The sequence below is a fragment of the Brachionichthys hirsutus genome, chromosome 17 (assembly GCF_040956055.1).
Source record: "Brachionichthys hirsutus isolate HB-005 chromosome 17, CSIRO-AGI_Bhir_v1, whole genome shotgun sequence".
NCBI lineage: Eukaryota > Metazoa > Chordata > Actinopteri > Lophiiformes > Brachionichthyidae > Brachionichthys > Brachionichthys hirsutus.
The window spans coordinates 6,432,489-6,452,986 of NC_090913.1; the positions used below are offsets into that span (position 1 = coordinate 6,432,489).

The window sequence follows — 20,498 nt, forward strand, 5'->3', positions numbered from 1 at the left end:
AAAAGAGGACTAATAGAGCAGAGGTGTTTGTGTGTGTATATATATATATATATATACACATACACACAAATATATATATATATATAAAGAAAAAGAACACCGCAGCTGCTCAGCGAAGCTCTTTGGCACCTCAGTATAACAGTCACATTCAAATTAGGATAAAGACTCACCAACAAGCTGTGAAACAAATCAAACAGAAAAAGGCAGCAGCCAAGCAGCTGTTTAAGTATTGCATTAACATGTTGCACGTTCGTAATGACGGATCTCCGGTGACTCAGCGTCTGCGTGTTCATGCGTGTGTCTAAGCCGCTTTCCTTTCCTTTCCTTTGACCAGGCATCAGCATGCACAGCCGCCCTGGCTGCCGCTGCGGGGCGTCTCCTGCAGGTTGGCTCCCTTGCTTTTGGCTGGCAGGCTGGTGTCACCGTTGGGACTTTCGTTCATCCTCTCGCAGATGTTTTCCACCAGTTTGTCAAAAACCTGCTTCACGTTGACGTTGTCTTTGGCACTGGCCTCCAAGAACTGAAAGCCTGGAGAGGGCAGGGTGAAAAGAAATCGTGTTATTGTGAAGCAATGTTGGATTTATGTTCGCTTGTTGTGCATGCGAGCGAGTGTGTGTGTGTGCGTGTGTGTGTGCGTGTGTGTGTGTGTGTGTGCTGACCGAGCTCTGTTGCCAGTCTTTGGGCATCTTCAGTGGGGACCTGCCTCTCCTCTTCCAAGTCCAGCTTGTTGCCCACCAGAGCCACTTCCGCGTTACCCCACGAGTATGTCTTGATCTGGGTCGCCCTGGGGAACACCAACGCAACATTTTCCATGATACTGCAGTATTTGAATTTGCGTTCTTTTTAAATTGTGTTGCCTGACCGGAGTCAGCGCTGGACAGTTACGATGTCTGGCTGCACCGGCTCGAGAGTTGAAGCTCTCCGGAGGGGTTGCAAGCTTCTGATTGAGATCAAACTGTGCTCTTTGAAATGCATGCAATGATATTTAATTATGCCCTATTTTATTTTATGAAACAGGGCTCCAGTGGGTGAACAGCGACTATGGTGGGATAAGCGTTTTGCGCTACTTAACATTTCCACATTTTCTATCCATATATTGCTCCTTTTTCTCCACTAGCTGAAGTTATTTACTGCTTTCTTTTCAAATTCAGATGATTCCGTGTCGATCAACTGATATTTCATGTAACCATATTAGATATTGAATGAAATCATAATTCTTAATATTACAGGTTAATCCATATTCTTCTCTATTATGTATTACACTTATCCCAACTGCCGGATTTCTTTAGGGTCTGCGTCCACAATAAATACTAAATAGCATATAAACCTGACAGTGTGTGTCCCCAGGTCATAAATGTCAGTATATATAAAACTTCAGTCAATTCCATGGATTTACAAATTCCATCATCCACTAATAGCCAGGCACTGACCGAGCTGTGCAGCGGTTTTTGACAGTGAGGTGACGTTCGGAGCTCTACCCACCAGTCCTGCACAGCACAGAACGACTCCTCGCTTGTGATGTCATACATCAGCAGAAATCCCATGGCTCCTCTGTAGTAGGCTGTGGTGATGGTTCGATAGCGCTCCTGACCTGCTGTGTCCTGTGAAAACGAAACACAAGGCGAGACATTCTGGCGTGTGTTCTTCACAGACTGGGAATTTCTTTTTTGGGTGCAATCGTTCAACATGTAACAGAATGTAATGACAAGAATAAAATGACTTCACAACGCTGCCAGACATAGACATTGATTACAGAGCTACGCAAACTTTCGACAACGATCCAAAACCACCGAAACATGAGTGTAGAGACATGGGAAACATTATTTTTTTCATAATATGTCCCATTTAAGTAAAAAAAAAAGCTCTGAAGTTACTCCATGATATGTCTCAAATCTTGATGCAGGGTTTTATCAAATAAACTCCGCTTCCTTTCACAGCCCGGTGAAACTCGTGCACGACACTGAGCAGCCAATAACATGTTCTCCCCCATGTGTAAAAGTGTCCAACTTTATCATTGTCAAGACAGAATAAACTGAATATATCAAGCTAAAAAAAAACAAAAGAAAAACCCATTCATCTAACAGCAGCGGCGCCTTCAACTAATATCCAGTCACAGATCTGTCCTGGTTGTCAGTCTGCACAGTCAGCACATTTTCAGCTCTGGCAGCTCGAACCCATGCATCTTTCATGAGCGGTGCTGTGCGGAGACGATGTTCAGCATCGGCTGTCATTAAACCCACAGCGTGAGAAATCAGTTTAGGTCACATCCATGACAGACAGCAGCGTGGAAGACGGCAAAATGGGGAGTAGAGTGAGGATAAACAGTCTGTGTTGTGGAATGGCACTTTCTGAAAGCACGATTACTACATAGAAGTAAATTATGTATTAAAGCTCGGATATTAAAAATGCTTTTTGTGTAGGGTCGAAATCTTTGTCTGATGGGAGTGACACATTGCAGCTTGCAGAACTTATCAGTCATATCTGATATTGTTGACCACTGATGAATGCCAATGCATCAATTACCATATTAAAGGTCATGATATTACCAAATCCTGCTGGTAAGTCGTTCGATTTATTACTTACAGCTGGCAGTAATATACGACTGTTGTGCTGTACCCGACTCCGTTGCATAGTGCAGGACATTTTTTTTTTTTTATTTCCTCAGCATCAGATGTATGAAAAAAAATCTCTAAAATCATAGAACAAATTCATTTTTCAAGGGGCCCCAAACACCGACGTCATCAAATGTAGAAAATCGAGTTAGCATTTACAAAGTTCCGTCAGTAAGATGTCTCTCAGTAAACAATGACGTCAGTATAATATCCATCTTACCACAATCAGAGTGGTGAAACCTGCAGACATTAGTTTGTTTGCCTTTATATTTGCCACTCCTAACTTGTGCATGTCAAATTAACAAGTGTTAAATCTGCTCAAATGTTATCCCCTATGTAAGCTTTTACGTCTGGTCATCTGAGCTGCAGCAAAGATCCGTCTGCACCGCTCTTATCTGCTTGACTTCCACACGTTCTTCCTACTGCAAGGGTGAAAGCAGACTATATGCACAAGAAGAGGTTGAAAACAGGAAGGTGAAGGGAGATTAAAGATTGTTCCAGTCGTGTTGCTCTGAAATCATTTTCCTAAATACTAGAGCAATTTCAAGAAGCAGTTAAAATGTCAGCAAATTAAAGAAAATATATATTATTCCTCATCAATCAATATTTAAAATGTTACTTTAAACAATAGTAAACCTGTGCATCTGATGTGATTCCAACATTTGAGGTGGGAGGGTTTTGCTCAGATTCAGAATGATGACATCGTTCTACAGTGTTTACAAGCGACTCTTTATCTAGCCCGGTTTCTGTTTTCTGTCTTGTTCTTTTCATTTTCCGGGTCAATCGGAAAACATCTGATCCAATTGATCTACTAATTACGTGATCATTCGTCTTCGTAAAAAAGGTAACACTGAACCCGCTCAAATTACGAGTTCAACATCTTTCAACGTGATCGTTTTGGAATACTCCAGAGGTCCAGTATTTAGTGTGCCCCCCCCCCAACTCACCCAGATCTGAAGCTTGACCCGCTTGTCCTTGCAGTAGATGGTCTTGACTTTGAAGTCGATGCCCACCGTGCTGACGAAGGCTGACGTGAAGGAGTCGTCTGCATAGCGGAACAGGAAGGAGGTCTTTCCCACGCTGCTGTTGCCGATGATCAACACCTTAAACATGTAGTCAAAGTTCTGGTCGGCTGCGTCTTTGTGCTCCGGGCCGGGCGGCGTGTGTCTGGCGAGCGCCATCTGTCAAAGGGTGGAGGACAAAACGCAGCGGGCTGGTCTCTCAGTCACCAAACGTTAGCAACAAGACGAATACCGCAGCTTTTCTAAACGTGTCCTAAGATCCTCAGCATCAGAGACTTTATGACGTGAACTGAAATCTGTTCTCTGCTCTTCACTCATCCTGAGGTGGAGGGTGTTTTGCTTTTGGACTGCTGATCGGGCACAGATTTTTTCTGCAGATGTCACATTAGTGTTCAATATATTTATTTCTCCAGTATTTTTTTAAAGTTTGCCAACTAGAAAGTTAAGATCAACATGTCCGGTATTTAGTCAGCTGATGAGAACATGCAGCTAAGGAACCATGAAGTAGCATTTGACAAATGATTAATGCAAGCGATCTGACTCGATCGGGCCTCTCTGGTCGATTCCGGCCCGGTCCTGGTACCTGGCTCCCTTAAATATAGTGCCGGGTTGTGTGTCTGGGGCAGACAGAGCCTTTGTGTTCTCAATGTGAGGAGGAATCCAAGCTATTTTAGAATTTAGGTTAGTGCTCACTTGGCTGAAGTCCATCCATGCCGAGCAGTTGTTGATATTGGTAAATGGAAGTGTTGTTTTCAAAACGGTTCCACCCTCATCCCTGTGTTATGACTCTCCACCAGTGCATAACTCCTCCCCCCCCCCCCCCCTCTGGCCATTTGCCACATGTTGCAAAACTTAAGGAGCCAGTGGATGCTGGTCGTGGGGGTAAGGAGTGGAGTACGTCCTCCATCACTCATCTGACGCTCCGATGCGCCCCATTAAACACTCACTCATTTTTTATCCTCTGTCTCCCATTCCTCCTGCAGGGATTCACACCGAGGTCAAGCTACAGTCAGTGCTGCCACACAGTCCGGGGAAACAATGTTATTCACGCATGCGCACGAATACGGCTGATAAAAGTACTTGCGAGGTTTAAACGCGTAAAAACGCATGCCCTCTTAATTCACAGGAGCCGCAGCGTAACGCAGATGTCTGAGCTTCTGCTCTGAGGTTGTTAATGGATTTACCGGAAGCTGGAAGCTGGGCGTCGACTCCTCCAGATCAGAGCAGAGCAGACATCCCGGATCATGACTTGTTGATTTAAATCGAATCATTTCAACAAAGCAGCGCGACAGAGTCCAACAGATTAAAGTCACTCACGCTTGTCTCCGCCGGACGTCCCCCTCCTCCACTTCGACCCGCGAGCCGATGAGTGCGCGCTGCCGTTGCGCGCTCCTCCCCGGGACGCACCGCTCCCCGGATCTCCAAAACTCGCGTGTATGTGCCTGTCAGGCAGCAGCACGCACGCAGCGAGCAGCCACAGTCCCGTCCTCACACGGAGCATTTCTGTGCAGACTTTCAAAATAAAACAACCCCGTTTTCATTCTGTCTCAAAAATGAGAACATTCTATTCAAATCATCGGCCAATGTAAGAACAAAAAAACGCTGCATTTGGAGATTTTGGACAAGCGCAAAGTTGGGCTCTTATTGTTGTAATTCAAATATACTTCCGCTCGTAACTAATGGAATTGATTATGCATTAATATAATTTGAGTTGAGACAGCTGTCAGAAAAAAAAACGAATATACTGTCCCGCATGTTCTCAGCTATTCGGTGAAATCTATTTGCTTGATTAGATCGATTAACTGTCGAAAAGGAAAGTAGATGGGAATTAACTAATTATTTCAGCAACAACAAAATGCTATTGATCAAGTTTTTTGTTTAAATGAATTGTCCGGATTAAACCGCGTATCCTGCTGAAGGATTTCCTACATTTTAACCTCAACGGGTCAGGCGGGCCTTACTTTGTGTGCTGGATGGCGCAAACATGAGGCGCTGGACTGGACGCACATCCAAACTCATGACCTCACAGTTAAATCGCTCCGTTATACACCGTGGAAGAAACTGAGCCTTTGATTTCAGAGTCTAACATTGCCATTTAGTACTCTAAAGCTCGATGCATAAACAGTCGAAACATTTTTGATTGTTCAGACAAATCCGGTCGTGCCCTTATACCGATCATCGGGCTGGCTCCCGAGCAACGGAGGAGTCATGCACGCAGGCTCCGTTAATCATGCCCACACAAGTTTACGTCTACTTGTCTTTGCAACTTAAAAAGGACAGTATCAGAAAGTATGGAGAATACTGGCGTGCATTCTTTCCGTGTGTGTGCGCTGTAAAACAGAATTTCAGTAAACCCCACTGAAGCAAGAGAACAACGCAGTGGCTGGGCGATAATTAAACAGACTTGTTAAAACTGGTGAGAAAGAGGGTTTTATTGGTGTTTGGCGCAAGAAAGATGCTAAAACCGAATTTGTACACCCTAAAAAAAAAATCACAATGAGCTTTTGTACATCAACTTAATCAAATAAGAACTCCTACCTGCAGAATGAGGCGTATAATGAGTGCTACTCACATCTGAACAGTTTTTAAAACATGGTTAAAACAAGCTCTCGTCATCTTAGACAGAAACATTCTCGTGAGAACAACACCAAGGCTTTAAAGTTAAAGGCAATGTGAAAGGACTGTAACATTCGTAGACCCACTGTGCATCTACCGTGCATCTACCGTGCATCTGCCGTGCACAGAAACTAGACGAGCCGCCGGCTGCTCACTTTCCAGTCGACCTGGGCCGGATCATTAAGATCCCATAACCTGTTAAACTCCTGGAGGAAGGGTCGCACCAGATCTGGATCCTCAATGATGAGGATGTTCTCCTCGTTTAAGAACACTGCTGTCTGTGTCCAGTTGAGGGAGCCAGTGACGAGGAGCCGCCCGTCCAACACTGCGAACTTGTGATGCATGATTTCAGACCTGTTGCTGCAGCGCACACGGATCCCTGCAAAGCAGATGGAGGAGAAACGGAGGAGAGTGATTCGTCAATGCCTTTGAGATGTGTAGATGTTCTCAAGCGTTTGCATAAAAAGAATATCGTGAAAATGTGAAGCGCGCGCTTCAGGGAGCTTCGTGGTCACGTTAGTGTTCACAAGCATGCAGAGACATTGGATGCATATTCCTGTACTTCAGTCCTAGGAGATTCCCTTAGATTAAAAACTCACTGTAATTGTGTCCTCGGGAGTTTTAATATACGAAAAGAGAAACAAAACCATTTGCATTTAAGCTTCTTCGGAAAGTATCAATTCACAGACAAATTAACCCCACTGCAACACCGGTTCATCAAAATTCAGCACTAACAGCAGGAGAAATGATTTGGATAGACACAAAACCTTAAGGAGGAGGTATACTGTACATTATATATTTACAATGATCACTTCTGGAAATGCAAAAGCTTAACTTGCCAAATAAATCAAATTTCACTGAAAGCACAAGTTAACTGTGAGACGCAAATCTAATTTAGCTTCCTAAACAACTGAGCGGTGGGATAAATACTATCGTCTGGGGTTTAAGATTCATAAAATGTAATGGCAGGAATGAGGAAATGGTCTTTGTGAAGAAAATGAAAAAGACGGCATCTTGCTACGAGATCTCACCCAGTCTAGTCATCAGAAACACATCATCCCAGTGTTCCATGTGAATGTAACGTTATGTGTACGTTACTCCTTGCCTTGAATGTTCTTATGCTTTATTGTATTGTGTCTTTTTGACCCTGCGTTTTATGTTCCATGATGTTTTTATATCAACCTGTCTCAGGACAACAGATGGAAAAATTAGCCGTTGGCTATAATCTGGCATATTTACATATTTTATATGTTCATTAAAATAAATAAAGTAATATTAATAACAAAGAGACATGAGGTTCATGTGGATCATGTTGTCTCTAACATGGACATGATGTCCTCAGCCATACTGGTGAACACAGTGAAACTCCTCCAGCAGTGGATTCGGGAGCCTCCGATCCCAGACCGGTAGACTGAGGAACAGCTTATTGTCTATATCCATAGAAACTCATATATTATTTTTAGCTTCATAGAACGTTCATAGCATCAAATCTGTGTACGTAACAACTGTAAATCCTTTTAAACCTGTATAATTCTGTCTAATCATTGCACTGGTTAGATGCTAAACCGCATTTTGTTACCTTGTGCAGTACTTGTACATAAAGTTGAACCTAGCCTAGCGTACATGCAGCAGATAAACAGAAAAGCCGTCCCGGAGTCCCTAGCATGGGGTAGAACACTATGATCATATCAAAGGTTTCACGATGATGCACATGTTATAGATTGCCTTAAGAAACTGCATCAGTGATACAAACTATGGCTCCAGCACTAACACTTTGAGCATTTTCCCCTTCAGCTGTGTGAAATGTAAACCGCCTGAGACAGGCTCATTACTCTCGACCAGCTGGCGTGCCGATCACTATTTACACGACAATGCAGACAAATGTCAGAGGGAGATTAGCTACTGTTATGTTCTCTCTTGAAAGGTTACGTTCATTTATAAAGAGAGAAAATAAAATACCAGAAGGTGGAAATTCCACTCGACACCGTGCATGGCTCGAATGGCTTTTCAAAACATGTTCAGCTGAGTGTGAAGAAAGGGGGGGGGGGGGGGGGGGTGATGTGGAAGGATTGGCTCCAGTGTCTCTCCAGTTGTGACGTGAGAGCACGTCCCTTTAAGATTATCTCCCTGCCCTATCAGCTCCTTTGAGTAGACATCTCCCTCGTGAGGGAAATGTTTTAAACGCAAACGCATCCAGTGGCACACGCCGGGCTGCGCTTTGGTGCCGGTCACAACCAGCAGCTCGTCTACAAAAGGTTTCAGCAGATAAAGCTGCAGTGGAGCCGATTGTGGTTCACACAAGGTTTGCAGCGCGTGCACACGCCCACACACACACACATGCCCACACACACACGCCCACACACACACACACACTTTGAGGCACTTTATTTAATGAAATTGAACTGGTTGCCAATTTCCAACTTAGCTAATTGTTATTTAACCATATGCTGCCGCACTAAATTACTAAATGTATAGAGAAGAGAAAGAGAAAATGAGACTGTGTGTGTGTGTGTGTGTGTGTGTGCGCGCGATTCTGACAGTAGAGCTTTGAGAGCAAATTTAGTCCAACTTCTTGAAAGGCTGTTAGCACAATCCGATTCCACATCATCATGCCTCTATTCCTCCCAGAGGAACCCAGCGAGGCTTACAGACGCAAATAGAGTGATCATCTTTAGCTGGCTCAGACTATATGTATTTATATGTACTTCAGATTTGTCCATTGTTGCTTCACAGAAGTTATTTGCGATTATTTTTTGCAACGCCGTCGCTTTGCCACAGTGCCAGCATGAGCACGCTTACCGGCTTTCCGGAGGACCCCTATCTGGGATCCAGTGATAGTGGCGTAGTTCTTGTCAGACAGGACTCGGATGACGACCCCCCTGCTTTGCAGCGCAAGTAAAGCCCTGCTGAGGTTCGTGTTGGAAAACGCAAAGATGCACAAGTCCAGCGAGGAGGAGACTGACATGATGCGGCGGAGAAGACGGGAGAAAGAGGTCTCCGCGCCATGAGGCAAGGGGCAGAAACAAGAACTGGGAGAGCAGAAAAACAAAGAGGGGGAAAGCATTCTTAACGTACAATCTGCTGATATTCCGTAGGACACAATATGATTCTGTTGACAACATACACTCCGCCGGGAGTACTCTGTCGGGTAACAATAGTTCTACTTATCAAACCACCGACAAATTAGTTCTGAATAGCGTTCAAACTGTCAAAAATAAAACATCCCGGAGGTCTTGTTCGTTTTTAAAGCTTCATTTTGGTTTATAGATGCCATTATAGAGACAAAAGAATGATTGTGCAACTCTCACCGTGGTGGAGAGGGATTAAAGATGTTCTCCAAGCAGGTTGTGTCTGAGGGGAAGAAGAGAACCTCATTGGGGTTTCTTCCACGCCGGAGGCGACAGAGGAGCCGACCAATCAGCTCCAGACTGAGAGAGAAAGCCACCACACCCAGACCGACCATCTTCATGTTCCACATCACTCAACGTCACAACACAACGAAATACATTTCAGGAACATGAACTGGATTAAATAAAGCCTCATTTGTTTCTGCACAGGCATTTTGAAACTATCGTACCGCCTACATATATAATGAACCAAATGCTGAGCATTTTAAAAGGTAAACATCCTTTGTTGACATTGTTGAATCATGTTCGACAAAATGCTGTATTTGTGTATTTATAGTCTTCAGTCAGATCCATCTTAAGAAACTGCAATGTATGTAGTAATCCTTATAAAATAAAAAAAATAAAAAATCAGCAATCATAATAGTAGTAGCATTCTGAGAAAAAAAAACTTAGTGAAAAAAAGCCTTTATACTCTTGTCAAGGCGCTAATATTTTTTGCTGGTGTTGCTTTATTTGTCTTTCAGCAGGATTACACAAAAAGATAAAGTTGATAAAGTTTTTTGGGAACCAAATGCTAAAGCTATAGCCCAATTATCACTTCGTTTCTCATGGGAATCTGGACTAGAATATCTTGGAAACCTTCTTGGCCATTCATAAATGTGGCAGGCATACTACTTTATCTATATTTACTATACCTGGAATGCTTAGACGGAAGAAATAACGAAATCCACATTGGTGCTAACACACATAGCATTGTGCCATTGAAGAAAGGACCTGTTAAAAGATGGCGCTGATCGGTACTGTTATCAAAATGAACACCAAGCACCACGAAAAAATACAAATAAAAATAACAAACATTCAAACCAAATGAGTCTCTCCAGCTTGTTGGAAGACCAAAAACAGAAATAAGAAAAACTCCCCTACCTGAACGTCTGTCGCCACCAAGCGGGACCGAGCTGCGCCTGTCTGTCAAAGATGGTGTCGTCACTGCTTAATTGTTTAAATGACGTGCCAGCGAACCAATGGCTGCCGGCGGAGTGCGGCGCCTCTAAGCCAATCAGATAACGCGATCGCTTCCGAACGCCTGATCTAACTGTAGCAAGGACTCCCCCCCCCCCCCGAGCGCACAACGTGTCCTTTTCTCCAGCGACAGGTAAACATGATTTAAATCGCAGTAGATGTAATGATTGACCGTCGTGGCACGTTTTATTAGCTGCGCTTAGTCAAATAAAGAAAGAAGTTTTCTCATCAGACTCCAGCTAAACCCGGCTTTGCGTCATTGTGAGCCGGAGACAACAACCGGCGTGCTAGTCTGCTAACTTTGTTCTGCGCGACTGATCCAGCTGCTTCTGGAACGGAGTTGTGTTCTGGATTTAGAGCTGTTGTTTACGGTTCTGCTCTGCCTTGTTTGTTTGAGTAAAATTACATTATAAATCCGTCATTGCTCACTTTCTCACAGTTAACGCTTATTTATTGTGTGTGTGTGTGTGTGTGTGTGTGTGTGTGTGTGTGTGTGTGTGTGTGTGTGTGTGTGTGTGCGTGTGCGTCAACAGATTTCAGTTTGTGTACAATGGGTCGTAGCAAGAGTAAGAGAAAGCCCCCCCCAAAGAAGAAGATGACTGGCGATCTGGCCACCCAGTTCACGTGTCCGTTCTGCAACCACGAGAAGTCGTGTGATGTCAAAATGTGTGTAGAAATTCAGTTACGGGTTTGTTTACTTACTAGAAGAGTTCAACCTGTATTTGTGATATTTCTGTCAACAGGGAGAGGAGCAGAAACACTGGAATCGTTTCCTGCACGGTCTGCTTGGAGGAGTTCCAGACGCCCATTACCTGTATCCTCATTCACACACGATTTTTAGAATCAGCATCACAGACAATATCAAAGTGGTGCAAGAATTAAATGATTAGCTTTTCTACATTAAGGTTAATTCTTGGTTTTTGGTGGGAAGCATACGCCTTTGAATTACCTTAGTGTTTTAAACTGGATCCAGTTAGAGGACGGTGTAGTCCATCAGTCCATCAGATGGACTACACGTCCCACGACTTTCTAATGTCACTAAGGTTGGTGCTTTAAGCCAATCATTTTATTTCTTTGTATTAGTCTGAATTCAACCCTTCCCAAACGTAGACATCCACTTCATGCTGCTCAGTCAGTCTTGTTAAGGCAAGAAGGAAGCCAGTGTTTAAACTTCTAATAATTCTAACTCTCGCTTCCTGGAGTTTTGTAATGTTATTTTTTCTGAAGAACTTCATTTCAAACAGTATCTCCACTGCAGGATTTTATGATGTAGATTCATTCAAATTGTTTTGTAGGTAATTATGTTTGCAGTTCAACACTTGTACAACAGAACAATTGGCACAATGTCTTCCTCATCATCTTGTCAGTTGACAGAACATGAATTTGCAAAGCTCAAACCACATCAGGAGAGAAAACAAACAGAAAAATAATGGTTTAATCACAGCTCATTAATGTTGTCTTTTCATCGGCAAGCATTCTCAAAGTTATCAATTTAGAATCGCAAATTGAAATCAAAACAAATTCAGAAATTGTCGTACGCTCGATTCGCTCGCTTTCCGGTACGTCGTAAAAACTCCTTCACTTCAGTGGATAAGATTTTATTCCGGTCAACATTCATACTTGGTTTCCTCCTCTGATTTCCTAAGGTCCCGTCGTTCGGCTCTAACATCAACTGCCGAGCAACAACATTCCTTTTGTCCTTAATGTCCTCGTCAGATTTGTCAGAGCCGGTTGATGTGTACAGTGATTGGATAGATGCCTGTGAAACAGCCAATCAGTGACCCACCTGGACCTGGCTGTTGTGTTTCTAGAACAGCGATTGGAACGTGACTGGAGATCCTGAGCCCATTGCAGCTGAGTTGGTCGGAGGACATTGAAAACTTGACTGTCCGCAGGGTTCTGTTTGGTCACCTGAGCCTCACGGCTGAACAAGTTTCGACTGCACATCGCTGCCATGATGTCTTCTGATTTCCCCCCCTTTGTGTTCAAATCCCTGATCTTTCTCTAAAATTCTGAGGCTTATTACTTTTTCCCCCCCCCACTTACCGAAAATATGATGTATGACACATTTCAGTTTATTTTTTTTTTATGGCTCTTCGAGGCTCTTGAAGTGCATTAAGCACAAGCCTGTAAAACCTCATTGTATAAGAAAATGGAAAATGTGTCATGCTTTTTATTTTGACTTAACTGCTACAAATCTTGAGATGCACAAATATTGTCTTTCATGAATGCTGCAGTTTAAAAGGATGGAATTCTGTTGAGTTCTGATGTGAAAGAAATGTGTAAATACAAGGATCTTTGCAGATGCGAGATGAGAAGTGACTTCTTATGCTTTATATTTTTAAAACGAGCAGAAGAACCTAAATTTCTATGTAGAGCGTATCGTTTTTTCAGGATCCAATATTGCTTTCCTAATAATTATCTTCGTAAAGATAGTTGTCCATTCCATTGAGCGAGGAAGGAAAATGTGAAAAAACATGCCGCATAGCTGCTAGATTCAACAGTTATTAATCGCTCTTACATTTGATTAGTTTTGGATTGACATGTTTAAGACAAAAACATTTTTAGAAGGAAAAAGCAGTCCAAATTAAGGTATAAGTGCACAGTATAGTTGAAGCAAGTATTAACATCAACTGTTCATTATCTCTGCCAATGTATTTGTCTATTAGAAGGATTACTTCAAAAGTCCTGAATGCATATCCAGATTTTAAATTTAGTTTTTAGTTTTGTTTTTAAGTAGGGTATGCCCCAAGGCTCAATCCATGAGATAGTGACTGTGATCATCATCCGGATAGTGCCAAGATTTATAATTGTAATGGATGATGCCTGCAATTCATGGACATAAATTACTTGCGTGATGTTTCCCCCGCTTACGATTTTCCAGACATCAGAATTTGATCTAGATGCCAAAGATGATCCAGACTGGTGGTTTATAGGACACAAGATTCACTGTTGTGAAATAAACAATAGTGTTACAGACTGCAACAAATGTCAATGAAATATCACATCACTTAGTCGGTGCCTTAAAGGTGAACGTCTCGTAAATGATTTTTAGGCAGTGTCATGTCCGTTTGCTGTATGATCTGCCTATCTCAGGTCAAAAGGAGCTTTCCACTAACGGGGCATCTGTGTTCAATCTGGTATTTCTCATTTTTAATTTTAACATGCATGTGATGAGTGTGATCTTAGAAATAAAGGAGCAATAATACTTGATACCAGGTAACTGTTGGCTTTCTTTTCATTGCGTAATAAATAAATACATCATATTGTGATCAAGCTGGGGACACAATTATAAATCCACATGAAACATGACATTTTTCAGAAGAACCAGTCAGCAGCGGGCAAAAGATATGATCTCGCAGTCATGTGGTACAGCAGTGACCAATGGAATATTTAACATGGCTTAAATAGCCGAAAGAAACAAGAGACTCGACTTTCAATTGTGAGGTTTTCATGTGACTGTGTGTTGCCCCACTGTTCTAGATTTATTCACGAATATCAATGTGTGGTCAGCTGTACGCTGTGATACACCGAACTAAATGGGTGGACATAAAACAAAAAATACACATTAACAATCACCCCTTTAAATCGGACAAAAGACACTGCTGCTTTCAAAATGTCAAAAGTGAAAGCTTCTCAGCGAGTCTCCTGTGGCATCAGTGACACTGACATTTTTAAGAGTCCGGTATCCATTCGTCCCCACCGAGCACAGGATGCAGCAGATCACAAATGAAAGAAGACACACAGTGTAGCGAGGCTTTGCACCAGGCAGCGCTGAGTGATAATAGATGAGATGTGTAGTGCCGTGCGAGTCTCTCCACCCTGGAAGAGTGTCCATGCATGTGCACGCTGTTCTGTGTATTGTGTCTGATGATGGACCCCAGCTGGAGAGGTGGTGCCGACGCCTTGTGAAACATGCTGGAGGACGATGACAATGGAGAGTGATTATCACTTAGTTTCTCATCTGTCTCTGCATGTCCTCTTCAACCCCCCCCCCTCCCCTTCCCTGAATATCGCTCCTTTCCCATTCAGCACGCGAGGTCAAGTGTCACCCTGTCTCCGTTGTCAAGGCTGCCAATCACCCACACAGCAAGGCAACTGTTGCCAAGGAAACAGGGCAATTTGGTTGCTAGGCACCTGGAGCTGTGCTCACAATAGTCATTTTGTTGCTTAGAAGCACGCAAGAAAATACACAAAGCCACATATACGATTTTGCCCAATCAACAAGTTCATGCAGCACAAGTGTGACGCTATAAATTATACTTACATGTTGTGCTCATAAATAAGAGTTTTGCTTACGCAGTAGTAACAAATCATGAGTGCAATTTATCATGGACACATTTGCAAACAAATGCAAATAAATTGCTGAATTTGCAGGGCAATGCTATCTAATTTATAACGCTTTGCAATAATGCTAATGTACCAAAACTGTAATCTAGGATGTTTTATTCTTAACACTTTGGCCACTTGATTATTCTGCATGCTCTAGCGTCCACGAATTCCACGGACCCACACCTCAACGTGATCAATAAAAGACATAAACATCCATCATTCTGACTAAAAATAGCTGCACATAAAATCAATCAGTCCTTTATTTCCCCATTGGTACGTGGAGCTGTGGCGAACCCAGCTAAATGCGTGTGCATTCATGCAGTATATATGAGCGAGGGAGAACATGCGTTTTTATTTTCTCCTATTTATTTAGTGACAGATTGATCATGTGAACATCCATGCAGCTTATGGAGCGGTTATCATAACAGCCAAATGATAAAATGTCATCTATTACTGTCCTGTTTCTGCTGCAGGCATCAAACTGGCACATTTTTTAGCGTGAGCCATAATGTGCAGTTGTAATGTGCCATCCAGGTTAGCTCGCACGAAAATCTGATTTACAGCACCACCCCCCCCCCCCCCACCCCCTTTTTTTTTTTTTTCAAAACTCACTTTCTGTTCATTGTCAGGAAAATGTTTGACGCAGTGTGTGAAGGGCTGTGAAAAACACTCCTCAGCTGATAAGATTACGGGCTCACTACGTGCTCCTGACTGAGTGACGGTAATCAAGAAGGTTTGTAATTAATGTCTGAGTTGGACGACTTTTGTGTTAATCTCCCTGAACTGAGGGGTTTTAGCTTCGTGGTGTGCTGCATGTAGCCGTTCTGCAGGAGTGGAGCCGGAACCTGGACAGCGAAACAAACTCATTTCCTCCACGGGTGTAAAGACCGACATGGATGATAAACCTACCATGATGAAACCCCTCCAGTGCCTCGATTTGATTTGATTTGACCACCCCTGAGTGCTTTCTATTTAACATTCTTTCTGATTGAAGCAAATAAAAAGTCACCTCCTGGTGCTTAATTAACCCCCCCTCCTCCTCCTCAGCTTGGCCACACCTTTATACGTATCTGCCATCGCTCTCTACAGAGCAGCATCCTGCTTGTGGCCCCGTGCAGATGAAAAAGCTTCGACTCCACTACGCGTATTCTCAAGCAATAACATCCACATCTGTATTATCAACCCAAGAATACCCGTGGTCGAGACCGGAGCAGCGAGGCCCACCTTCCTCCTCTCTTTTCCTTTCTTTCGCTCTCTTCTCAGCCCTGGACCTCATTCTCATTTTTTTTTTTCATTTTTCTTTTGTGCATTTCATCACCTCCTGCACTCCTGAATGAGAATGCGGTGTGGAAAGGACAGCGAGGTCTGTGCGGACCGCACCTAGGATAGGAGAGACAAAAGAGATCATATTTATCCACAAAAAACAATGCAGCAGAGGCTGTACACATTTCATGTACCCTTCTTCAAGTCACATCTGATCGTTCGACCAATAAGCCGATTGTAAGCTTTATGCGGCGGTCTCCCTCACACACACACACACACACACACACACACACACACACACACACAGGCAGCCTGCTATACATCTTTACCTGAGCTGCACCAAGTAAACAGATTGTGCCGCCAACAGCGAGTCCCTCTGCTCTCCCTGGTATCAAGCAACCATTTAGCCGAGTGCTGAGGGAGAGGGCAGCCGCGCCAATTATCAAATAGGTGTCAGCCTGTGCGAGTAGAGAGACTGATTACAAACAGATGTTCAATCTTCACCTCCATCCCCTCCGTCTAACCCAGTGCTTTCCTTCCTTCCATTTTTATTCCCTCCCGCCCCCCACCTTCCCATCTATCTCTGTCTACCCATCTTTGTCTCCTTTCTCACTTCAGCATGCCCCCCCCCCCCCCATGCATTCTCCCCCCCATGCATTCTCTCTCTCTGGCTCTCTTTCCCTTCTACCACGGAGAATTATCCCGACTCTCCCTATACAAACTTGCCAATTAGAGACTCGGTATAGTTGTCAATCAACAGCTAAGGAGGGGAGAGCAAGAAAGAAGGAGAATCAATGGGAGAAGTGCATGTGTTCTCGAGGGTGGGGGGTTGCATCACCACCACAGACAACTCCCCATGGAAAACTCAGGCTCGTTCACAAACATGATTTGACTCCTTTCTCATTTCTTTTCCATCTTAACCTTTCCACTCTAATCAATGCGATCGCGCGTCTGTCCTGCACTCGTGCCCTTTTACCCCCCCCCCCCCCCCCCCCTCCTTCTCTCCCATCGTCTCGTCGGTGTGTGCTTCCATTCATATGCCATACACCCTTCTCTGCACACTGCAAAAAAACCCTTAACGCTCCCAGAAAGTTCTCATTTGCCGCCGCCAATCCTCTCACCTCGCTCACACCTGTGATTGTCTACATCCCATCTCAGTAGCATCGCAAGGGAAGTGCCATAAAGTAGCTGGAGCCGTCACACTGAGAAGATCTCGACACTCGTCTCCCTCATTACCTCTCTACTCCTTTAAGCCTCTCTCCTCATCTCTCTCTCTCTCTCTCTTGCTCATTCTATCTCTTGCCTCTCTTTCTCTCTTTTTCCTCGCCCATTCTTCTGTCTCGACTGTCCATGTCTGGGCTGTTGCTGATGACAAGTCAAGTGGACGTGTCTTCTGTTCTCAGCAAGAGCTGTGAAGAAGATGTACGTATAGGTGTCAGAGACCTAGTGTAAAAATACGCCCTGCTGCAACCCTCCTCCGATGTCGGTGGAATGCCTGTCTCATTTGGAGTATGCTCGGGTGTCATTTTTTACGTGTGTTTTGCTTGGAGAGAATGACTCATATAATGGGTGCAGTTTTACTGACCAGGCCATTTTTATTTATTTTTTTTACTTTTTCGTCACCTCAATTTTACATTTCCACCCACATGTTTACAACTACGTCTTCAAATCGACTGGATGAAACATTTGTGTCGTGGCGAAAAGCCTTCTGGTTTGCATTTATAAGAAAATCCATTTCCTGAATTGACTTGATTTAAAGTGGGCTGGCTCCAGCTGCAGGGCCTAATGAAAGGCAATCAGTCTGCGTTTTATATTTATGTCTGACGCAGCCAACTTATCAATCCTTTAATGTATCTGCTGTTTCAGATAGGCTGCAGAATCACAAGTGGCTGTGCCAGAGGCAAAAGACAAGGCCGGATTGAGATGGGGACAGACTGAGCAGATGCAGGGCAGCTATACTTGCACATTAATGCTTAATTGCGTGGAACTAAAGGCGCTGTTATGAGGATGTTTATGCTTATGCCTACAGCAGCAAATCTTTCCGCTCATTTTTGCCGACACTGTTGAGTCAGTATCCAGAAAACAAAATAAAATGAATTAAGTAATGATCCAATGATGTGTGCTATTGGGACAAGATCGGTCTCCATGTGCAGAATGAGAATCTGCACATTATTACACATGCATGGGCAAACTTTGAGTGGCAAAGTTGACACGCTGAAATCACCGCTGGGCCTGCACATGGATCCAGTTGGCCCACTAGCCCAGATAAGCACTGTAAAGCTGCAGATCTCCAGCACCTGTGCTCTACGTGAGAGGGCTTGGGTATCAAGCTCCCTTTGTTTGTATAAATACATCTGCTTCCACTCACAAGGGGAAGCCAGTTCAGGGTGGCCTCCCTGCATCTTTACCCCCTTCCAGGGAGTGTGAAAGACGTTTTTCCAAACAATCTTCATCTTGGATCTAACAGGTTATATAAAAGGAGGAAGAAACGCCAACCTGCAGTACGCATAGGGTTAAAGAGCCTCTTGCGCGCAGCGTAATCATTCGATAGGAACTTATAGGAGCGATGCTGATGGGACCAACCTGTTTCAATCACAAGGCGTGTCAGAGAGAAATGCATCTTTTCCTCACTTCAGGAAGTAGCAGCAAATATCTTTACGCATAGCAGGATTGCGTAAAGATCAAAGCTGCGCTGGGAAATGTGTGGAAAAAAAATAAAATAAAAAAAACGTTTTTCACGGCAAAAATCGTAAAATAGAACTTACCGCGACGTCCGCCTTTAAATGCGCTCCGGAAGAAGCGGTTCCATTTAACGCGCGTTATCCATTCTGAAGAGCGAGAACATGCTTCAGCAGGGAAACGCCCCCCTGCTCACCGCCATCCCTTTCTCTCCTGGACGCTCCTCGTTTGGGAATCACGTTTTTTTTTTCTGCTCCCAGCGAGGGGAGGGATGGAGCGCCAGAGCCGACGCAGCAGCATCAGCATCCCGTGTAACTCAGCTCCAACCTCTCACCTCCTCCTCCTCCTCCTCCTCCTCCAACTCCTCCTCCTCTTCTCCCGCGGGAGTCTCTCTCTCTCTCTCTCTCTCTCTCTCTCTCTCTCTCTCTCTCTCTCTCCACTATCGAGCAGGCCTATGGTGAAACGGTTCCCAACCCGAGGTCCGAGTGACCCAACGAGCAACGAGTCGGTGATGATGGATTATTTTTATTTAGAAAAATGGAAAAAGAAAAACAACGATGAATTACAAGTGTCTTTTGTGCTTAGTAGAAACCATTTTGCTATACAAAGACCTGTTGCAAACGTGATGCATCAGCCTCTGGGATCATTCCCGAGGAATCCTGGCCCAATCCTCACAGGAAAAGGACTCCAGGTTTGTCATATTCCCAGTTTCATTTGCATCAGCCGCCTTTCTTCAAATCCCACCTGGCATGTTCTATGGGATCGCGTTAGGTCGACTGACGGACGCTTGAGAATGATTTCCTAATCGACGGAATCATCCTTTTACGCACCGCAGGTTTCCAGTGCCCAGGAAGCAAAGCAGCCCCAGAGCCATCAAGCCACTGCTATTCTTCTTTGTGGTTTTCCTCTCAGCCTTATTTTCCCCTCCCAAAGACATAAATCTGATCTAAAAGTTGCACTTTTCTTCTAAAATCCCTTTTGACAACTGAATCCCCTAAACGTCTCTGGCTTATCTAGAGGTTTTTCCCCACCCGCCTGGGCCTTCACAGAAAGGAGCGCTCCTGAAAATGTTTTCATATATAATCTTATGTATAAACTTACACGTTACAAACAGTTTAAAAAAACAAAAAAAGCTGATTATGACAGGACAAGCAAGCCAGTCGTTAACCAAACATATTGGCCTTTTGCCCTCCCCCCACAGCTTGAATATATTTGGTAAAAAAGCACATTTAATGTCAAACATGCAGGTATTTTGTGACGTGTCCTCTTGCAGGCTTATTTTACACTGCGCCCTGCAGTAACACCCAGCATGCTATAACATCACTATAGCACACACAACAGCAGCTCTGATTGAGTGATCGATTCATTACAAATAGGAAATGCACGCAAACTCCAACCCGTGGAATCATTTTGTGTATTAATGATGTGATTATTACGTGAATAAATGTGTTCGTTGGGCTTAATTATAACCTCATTTTGAAGTGCTGCTTAACCATGAAGAAATGTCAGCTTGATATTTAATGTTCTGTCAAAGCAGATGTATTTTAGCCACATGTAAGCAAAGCCTTCATCAAACACGCCGTGTTGGCAGGGTTAGAAGGCTGGCA

The 20,498-nt window shown here is 43.8% G+C and overlaps 3 protein-coding genes across 3 annotated transcripts; 1 reads left to right on the top strand and 2 right to left on the bottom strand.

The window, feature by feature from the left end:
• Nucleotides 1-337: 337 nt before the first annotated feature.
• LOC137907081 (ras-related protein Rab-3D-like) lies at nucleotides 338-5,047 on the bottom strand. The gene is made up of 5 exons (XM_068751391.1): nucleotides 4,952-5,047; nucleotides 3,560-3,793; nucleotides 1,483-1,601; nucleotides 660-784; nucleotides 338-528 (listed from the first exon to the last, which is right to left on the bottom strand). Exons 2-5 carry the CDS (start codon nucleotides 3,791-3,793, stop codon nucleotides 338-340), a joined length of 669 nt encoding a protein of 222 aa, XP_068607492.1. The 5' UTR covers nucleotides 4,952-5,047.
• A 998-nt stretch (nucleotides 5,048-6,045) lies between these two features.
• pld6 (phospholipase D family, member 6) lies at nucleotides 6,046-10,532 on the bottom strand. Its single transcript, XM_068750797.1, has 4 exons — nucleotides 10,522-10,532; nucleotides 9,559-9,730; nucleotides 9,050-9,279; nucleotides 6,046-6,629 (listed from the first exon to the last, which is right to left on the bottom strand). Exons 2-4 carry the CDS (start codon nucleotides 9,726-9,728, stop codon nucleotides 6,382-6,384), a joined length of 648 nt encoding a protein of 215 aa, XP_068606898.1. The 5' UTR covers nucleotides 9,729-9,730; nucleotides 10,522-10,532; the 3' UTR covers nucleotides 6,046-6,381.
• A 185-nt stretch (nucleotides 10,533-10,717) lies between these two features.
• LOC137906519 (transcription elongation factor 1 homolog) lies at nucleotides 10,718-13,831 on the top strand. Its single transcript, XM_068750798.1, has 4 exons — nucleotides 10,718-10,750; nucleotides 11,151-11,283; nucleotides 11,361-11,431; nucleotides 12,334-13,831. Exons 2-4 carry the CDS (start codon nucleotides 11,168-11,170, stop codon nucleotides 12,396-12,398), a joined length of 252 nt encoding a protein of 83 aa, XP_068606899.1. The 5' UTR covers nucleotides 10,718-10,750; nucleotides 11,151-11,167; the 3' UTR covers nucleotides 12,399-13,831.
• The last annotated feature ends 6,667 nt before the right edge of the window (nucleotides 13,832-20,498 follow it).

Bases quoted from the DNA above. Each gene is read 5' to 3' on its own strand.
- pld6 (XM_068750797.1), bottom strand. From the start codon at position 9,728: ATGTGGAACATGAAGATGGTCGGTCTGGGTGTGGTGGCTTTCTCTCTC. The intron at 9,280-9,558 runs GTGAGAGTTGCA...CTGCTCTCCCAG, and splicing joins TTTAATCCCTCTCCACCACG to TTCTTGTTTCTGCCCCTTGC. The intron at 6,630-9,049 runs GTAAGCGTGCTC...TCTGCTTTGCAG, and splicing joins AGGGGTCCTCCGGAAAGCCG to GGATCCGTGTGCGCTGCAGC.
- LOC137906519 (XM_068750798.1), top strand. From the start codon at position 11,168: ATGGGTCGTAGCAAGAGTAAGAGAAAGCCCCCCCCAAAGAAGAAGATG. The intron at 11,284-11,360 runs GTGTGTAGAAAT...TTCTGTCAACAG, and splicing joins AAGTCGTGTGATGTCAAAAT to GGAGAGGAGCAGAAACACTG. The intron at 11,432-12,333 runs GTATCCTCATTC...TGTCCTCGTCAG, and splicing joins GTTCCAGACGCCCATTACCT to ATTTGTCAGAGCCGGTTGAT.
- LOC137907081 (XM_068751391.1), bottom strand. From the start codon at position 3,793: ATGGCGCTCGCCAGACACACGCCGCCCGGCCCGGAGCACAAAGACGCA. The intron at 1,602-3,559 runs GTGAGTTGGGGG...TCGTTTTCACAG, and splicing joins GGGTCAAGCTTCAGATCTGG to GACACAGCAGGTCAGGAGCG. The intron at 529-659 runs GTCAGCACACAC...TGCCCTCTCCAG, and splicing joins AAGACTGGCAACAGAGCTCG to GCTTTCAGTTCTTGGAGGCC.